Here is a 6,290-nt window from a genome sequence, read left to right as displayed (position 1 = left end):
TTTTTGTTGAAGGAGGAGCCAAAAAACAAAGAATGCCTCCATATCTAATGTGCATTATCATAAACACAGTGTACAGTTTTTGCTGACCCTCCCATGACCTGGCTCCACCCATGAGGACCACAGGTTAGGCTGACCAATGGCTTCAAAGAATAATGCAGAACAAAGGGTCAGAACATTGTCTGTGAAGCATAAAAGGCCACCACTTCTAGCAGCAGTATGTACTTGCTTCTGACACTCCTGTGATCACCAGCAACCTCCCAGACTTGCCATCATGGTGAACTTTAATGCTGAGGAAAAGACCCTCATCAATGGCCTGTGGAGTAAGGTCAATGTTGAAGATGTTGGTGGTGAAGCCTTGGGAAGGTAAGAATTGTCTTTTAGTGCATCTGGGAGAAGGGTGAATAGTTCCTTGTACAAAGAGCTAGGGAAATCAAGAATTCTGAGTCTCCCTTATATTTCTACTTGTCTTTCTTCACTTTACAGGCTTCTTGTTGTGTACCCATGGACCCAGAGATTCTTTGACAGCTTTGGGAACTTGTCCTCTGCCTCTGCCATAATGGGCAACCCAAGGGTCAAAGCCCATGGCAAGAAGGTGCTGACTGCTTTTGGAGAGTCCATTAAGAACCTAGACAACCTCAAGTCTGCCTTGGCCAAGCTCAGTGAACTGCACTGTGACAAGCTACATGTGGATCCTGAGAACTTCAAAGTGAGTCTAGGGCAATGTCACAAATTTATTTTGGATTTGTCTCGGGGACAAAATTAGAAGCCAAGAATATGAATGTGGGGGTGCTTACTTAGCTGTCAAAGTTAATTAATTGGTCCCAGTAGGGTGACAGTGAATGGCTGTAAGAAGCCTAAATTAGTTTACAGACATTTAGAAAATTTTGTTGTGATAAAATATTCTTGGATTTATCATGGAGAGTAATATGAAAGAGTAGTAGATCTATGCAAGAAGAAATGGAATAGGGAGTGGAAAAATCTTAACTTTTTGTGGGTCCTATTGATTGATGTTGAAGAAAAGTCTTGCAAGACAACCTTATGGTTAATTTTCTCAATAAACATAAAATTGTATTAAATTCCCAGGTGAATATCTTGACAAATGGAGGCTTGTTCTTACATTGGGGTTAGTTTTAAAACTCTACCAATAGCAGTTGGAAAACAGAAATTCTGAATTTACAGATACTAGACAACTGTAGAATGAGAATAACAAGACAGGCAAATAAATATGATGAGAATAGAAGGTATGCGAATCCAGGCAGAACAGTGGTGAGTGGGAAAAAAAGAGGTACAATAGAAAAATGGAATCTATGCTCATCAGAGATGATTGAGGAGACTGATGCTGAATGTGTTAAAGAGTATGGGTTCAAAATATTTCTTTGTTTTTAAATGCATATTCGTTTCAAATCTTCCTTTAACACACCGATTTGTTTCTTTTGTCTTTCCATCAACAGCTCTTGGGTAATGTGCTGGTGATTGTTTTGGCTAGTCACTTCGGCAATGAATTCACAGCTGAGATGCAGGCTGCCTGGCAGAAGCTGGTGGCTGGGGTGGCCACTGCACTGTCCCACAAGTACCACTGAGCCCTCTCTCTAGCTGTCCAGCAATCCCGTGTGTCCGCTATGCCTCCTTTCTGCACATGAATACTGGACTGTTCCTTGAAAGCACAGCATGTTTAATAAAGATCATCCTTCCTGGTAATCAAAAATTCAGTTTTGTCTTGTCTGCTTTCTACTTTTATGCTAAAGACACATATTTGATGTGTTTGTGGAAAGGGGGAAGCACAGGAAGACTCAGGCATTTATCTGAAACCTGCAGGGAATCAAGAGAGAAACGTAGATGTCATGGAAGGCTTCTACAGGCCCAGAGAGAGTCTAAAGCTGAGAAAGAATTCTCAGAGAGAAGAAAGAAATTTAGTGGAGAAGGCATTGTGTATGGAACATATGAACATTTACTGTAGAGGGTGAAGAAAAGGGTGACAAGTGATACCTTGCAGCAGGTTGTGACATCCCATTACCATTAAGAAAAAGCTTTTATGAGATCCAAGAGCTAAGATAGAATTAACTTTCTTTTAAAAAGCATTTATTGGGTAAGCAATTGGTGTGCTCTGCCTCAGGGAAGACTCTTGATCCAGCTCTCAGCAACCCTTAGTTGACTGTAATTCTTTGTGTATGGTTGCGGTCTCATGGGCTTTATTTACCCCACCCATATTAGCAAATGTGTATCACAGCAGGCTTCATGGTCTTTTGGCTCTTACAATCTTTTGCCCTTCTTCTGAAGTGTTCCCTGATCTTTAGGTGTGTAGATGTATCCACTGAGGTTAGGCTCCACAACTCTGAAGTTTGAATGGTTGTGGATTTCTGTACTGGTCTTTGTCAATTGCAAAGAGTGTTCTACATGAGAGGAGAAGACTACAACTTATACATATACACATACACATACATACATACAATTACAACGACAAAATGACATGATTTTGAAAGGGAGCAAGGAAGGTATACAGAGGGTTTGGAGGGAGAAAAGAAAAGGGTGATGTGTTTTAACCATATTATAATTTCAAAAAAAGTTTTAAAAGTTTATTGTTTAAGTTTTATGTGCCTGTGTGTATGTAAGTATTTATGCTTGTGTATGTGACAGGAGATGCTCCTGGGGACCAGAGCTATTCTTTTCCCCTAGACATGGACTTCAGGTCGTAATGTTGGTAGATCTGTATACATTGCTACTATCTCAAATATGTCTTATGTTAAATATATAGTTTGTTTTCTCTCGGATTGTATTTTCAGTAATGACACAGCATTATATAGGAAGATCAAAGAAATAGTTAGAACTATAATTAGAAAATCAAAACTAGGGATATTTTTCCTAATGTATAATTCTGTCCCAGCTGAGACAGTGTATGTGGACTGAATGAAACTATCCCGGCCACTTCTGAGTTATTCTAAAAAACACAAACCATCAAAGACAGATCCTGGTTGAAGCAAACTGAATGATCAGTCATTCAGCATTTTTGGTACATAAATTAATATAGGCACAGAGAAGACTAAACCCATACCCTTCTACACTTATCCAGTGGGTATCACAGTGCTTAGTGACAGACTATACATTGCATTCACATGGTGGAAATGCCATGGTTACATACAGTAGATTCCTTTATATAATGTATATTCCATAGTGGAGACAAATGCAGAGATGTTCTGCTATACCACAGTAATCTATTCCTACTCAGATACTGCAATGCAATGGGAGATGCTTTCCTGGGACTGTTGGGAACTAGGAAGATCATGGCTTAAACCTACAGAAAATACATGGCTTGTGAATACAAGGCATATTTCTGTAACTTAGGTCCTGAAACCCATGCCTAAAAAGAACCTCAGGCTCACTGTTTTCTCCATGTTTGCCTGTGCTTCAGCTTAAATGTATTCCTCTAAGTCTTAAATGAAAAGGAAAAATTGTGAAAGACACCCTTGCAAATCTCCTGTTGAGGGAAGGGGCTAAACATAAGGGAGGGAGGAAGGAAAGAGGATGAACTCTGGGAAAGCTGCAGCAGGAGGCTCTGTCTCCCCAAGGCAGGGGGCCTACTGGACACTATCTTAGTACAATGCTATCTAGACCTTACTCCACTGGACCCCACCCCTGTCTTGCCCAGACTCTCTTGACCAATAGCCTCAGAGTCCTGGGGAGGGGTAAGGGGAGCAAGGTCCAGGGTGAAGAATAAAAGGACAGCTCTTCAGCCTCTTGAACACACCTGCTTTTGCACATCTGAGAGCATCTCCAAGCTTCTAGACCTCACACCATGGTTCACTTCACAGCTGAGGAGAAGGCAGCTATCACAAGCATCTGGGATAAAGTGGACTTGGAAAAAATTGGAGGAGAAACTCTGGGAAGGTAAGGAATGGAGGGAAATTGTCCTTGTGCATGGCAGAAATTTCCTCTAGGACAGTGGTCTTCAACCTTTCTAATCATGCTACCCTTTAATACTGGTTCTCATGTTATGACCCCTTAACCATAAACAATTATTTTAGTTGCTCTTTTGTAATTGTAATTTTGATACTGTTACGTAGATGTCTGTTTTTTTTTTTTTTTTTGATGGTCTTAGGTGACCCTTGTGATGAAAGGGTCATTCTACCCTCAAAGGGGTCATGACCCCCACAGAGCTTGAGAAACACTCTTCTAGAGGTTTGTGACATACTCTGACTTTTTAACTGCTATGTTTTAGGCTCCTGATTGTTTACCCATGGACTCAGAGATTCTTTGACAAATTTGGAAACCTCTCTTCTGCCCAAGCCATCATGGGTAATCCTAGAATCAAAGCCCATGGCAAGAAAGTGCTGACATCCCTGGGCTTGGCAGTTAAGAACATGGACAACCTCAAGGAGACCTTTGCTCATCTTAGTGAGCTGCACTGTGACCAGCTTCATGTGGATCCTGAGAACTTCAAGGTCAGTTCTAAGTATGCTCATGTGTTCAATTTAAATTTGACACGGGGAAAAGAATAAAAGTTAATACCTTGATTTGTTATTCTGGGCCAGATTTCAAAGTATGTGGGTATAGATCTCATGTCAATTAACTTCTAGAAATGTCTCCAATACATTTGCAACTGTTCAGAAAAGTTTTTCAGACAGACATTTGGTGTCTCAGTATGTAAGTCAGTTGATGAAATGCATCTCTGGGGTATATGAATCCTGAGACTGGAGCAGTACCAAACAGACACAAAGTAGCAGACTTATAGAGTTGCTTATAGAATCCTCCTCACTTTTGTGTTTTATTTTAGAAGGTAGCAGATACATGTAAGTAGATTAGCCCTTGAAATTGACATTTTGTTCTAGGGAAGGAGAAATATCCTATTTATGTGGATTCTAATGACTAACACTTCAGCAAAAATATGAGAGGAAATTTGACAGATGTTTCTCATTGGTTTGATGAACTTCCTAAAAAATATTACAATCCTAATGAGTAATATCATAAGTAGTGCCTGCTTCCTTCATTATGGGAAACTCTAGTAAATACATGGTAATCCCGTATTTGTAGAAGCCAGGCCATTGTTGAATGAGAAAAGGGGCAAGAGACAAAAGTGGCAGACTGAGATAAAGTAAAAACAAGTAGAGAAGGACCAAATGGGGTCAAGGAGGGCCCTTGAGCAATGAGATTGAACCAACATCCTCCTTAGAGTGGACAGACTGCTGGGGAGTCCTCAAGGAGAATAACTTACAAATACTGTTTGCCCTGTAAATTCTTTTCTTTATTTCCTTTTCTCATTTTTGTATATCTTTTTGTGTTTCCTTCCATAGCTCCTGGGTAACATGCTGGTGATTGTTCTTTCTTCTTACTTTGGCAAGGAATTCACAGCTGAGGTGCAGGCTGCCTGGCAGAAGTTGGTGGTTGGGGTGGCCACTGCTCTGTCCCACAAGTACCACTGAGCCCTTTCCCTGATGTCCAGCATTCTGTACACCCCTCAGCTCTGCCCTACCCATGGCCACTGTGCTGGTCTCTGAAAGCAGGGCTTCTGCTTAATAAAGTCCATTCTTTTCAGTAATCCATGAGTCATATTTTGTTGTGTCTGTTTCTTACTTTTGTGTTTAAAGAAAGAAGGCTGATGGGCAGATGGTAAGGGAGAGAGACAGAAGGACACTTGAGTTTCTTTTAGAACTTTGTTGGAATTCAGGAGAGGAAAGTAGATGTTACAGATTTTTTCTAGAGCCCCAGGAAAGATGAAAAGTTGGGGATAATTCTCATGTAGGAAAGCAAAGGGTTAATACCATGGAGAAAAAAGTTCTGTGGTAGTCACTAAAACTTAGTGTAGAGGGTGAAGAAATGCATGACAAATGATCACCTACAGTCTGTGCTATGTGCCATTTAATTAAGTTAAACTTTAGACAGATCTAATGCTCAACCTGAGATAATCAGTTTAATTATTTTAAAAACTAATTTACTTTTATTATGATTTTTTTTTTACTTTTTTGTTTTCTTTTTTTCCCCACTAATTAATTCACTTTACATCTCCAATGTTGCCCCCTCCCCATTACCCCTCACACAATTTCTTCTCACATCCTGCCTCATCTCCTCTGAAAGGGTTGATTCCCTCCTAGGGTATTCCTCCCCCCAACCCTGGCATATCAACTCTCTTCCTGACTAGGCACATCTTTTCCCACTGAGGTCAGACAAGGCCATCCACTTAGGGGAATTGATTCTACAGACAGTGAACAGCTTTAGGGACAGACAGGCTTATATTCTCCAGTTGTTGGGGGGACCATGAGAAGATTGAGCTACACATCTGCTCCATATGTGCTGGGACC

General features: G+C 40.6%; 2 protein-coding genes across 2 annotated transcripts; both read left to right on the top strand.

Moving 5' to 3' along the window:
* The first annotated feature begins 219 nt into the window (after window positions 1-219).
* LOC110298097 (hemoglobin subunit epsilon-Y2) lies at window positions 220-1,700 on the top strand. Its single transcript, XM_021167106.1, has 3 exons — window positions 220-363; window positions 484-706; window positions 1,452-1,700. Exons 1-3 carry the CDS (start codon window positions 272-274, stop codon window positions 1,578-1,580), a joined length of 444 nt encoding a protein of 147 aa, XP_021022765.1. The 5' UTR covers window positions 220-271; the 3' UTR covers window positions 1,581-1,700.
* A 2,090-nt stretch (window positions 1,701-3,790) lies between these two features.
* Window positions 3,791-5,414, top strand: LOC110298179 (hemoglobin subunit beta-H0). The gene is made up of 3 exons (XM_021167240.1): window positions 3,791-3,882; window positions 4,214-4,436; window positions 5,286-5,414. Exons 1-3 carry the CDS (start codon window positions 3,791-3,793, stop codon window positions 5,412-5,414), a joined length of 444 nt encoding a protein of 147 aa, XP_021022899.1.
* Window positions 5,415-6,290: the final 876 nt, after the last annotated feature.

This window comes from Mus caroli, chromosome 7 (assembly GCF_900094665.2).
Source record: "Mus caroli chromosome 7, CAROLI_EIJ_v1.1, whole genome shotgun sequence".
NCBI classification, from domain to species: Eukaryota; Metazoa; Chordata; class Mammalia; order Rodentia; family Muridae; genus Mus; species Mus caroli.
The sequence above is the reverse complement of the archived record's forward strand: the minus strand, read 5'-3'. Positions and strand labels throughout refer to the sequence as shown.

What these genes read in the sequence shown, in the direction of transcription:
- LOC110298179 (XM_021167240.1), top strand. Translation starts at nt 3,791, where the DNA reads ATGGTTCACTTCACAGCTGAGGAGAAGGCAGCTATCACAAGCATCTGG. An exon ending in GGAGGAGAAACTCTGGGAAG is followed by an intron (nt 3,883 to 4,213) that starts GTAAGGAATGGA and finishes GCTATGTTTTAG; the next exon opens with GCTCCTGATTGTTTACCCAT. An exon ending in TGGATCCTGAGAACTTCAAG is followed by an intron (nt 4,437 to 5,285) that starts GTCAGTTCTAAG and finishes TTCCTTCCATAG; the next exon opens with CTCCTGGGTAACATGCTGGT.
- LOC110298097 (XM_021167106.1), top strand. Translation starts at nt 272, where the DNA reads ATGGTGAACTTTAATGCTGAGGAAAAGACCCTCATCAATGGCCTGTGG. An exon ending in GGTGGTGAAGCCTTGGGAAG is followed by an intron (nt 364 to 483) that starts GTAAGAATTGTC and finishes TTCACTTTACAG; the next exon opens with GCTTCTTGTTGTGTACCCAT. An exon ending in TGGATCCTGAGAACTTCAAA is followed by an intron (nt 707 to 1,451) that starts GTGAGTCTAGGG and finishes TTCCATCAACAG; the next exon opens with CTCTTGGGTAATGTGCTGGT.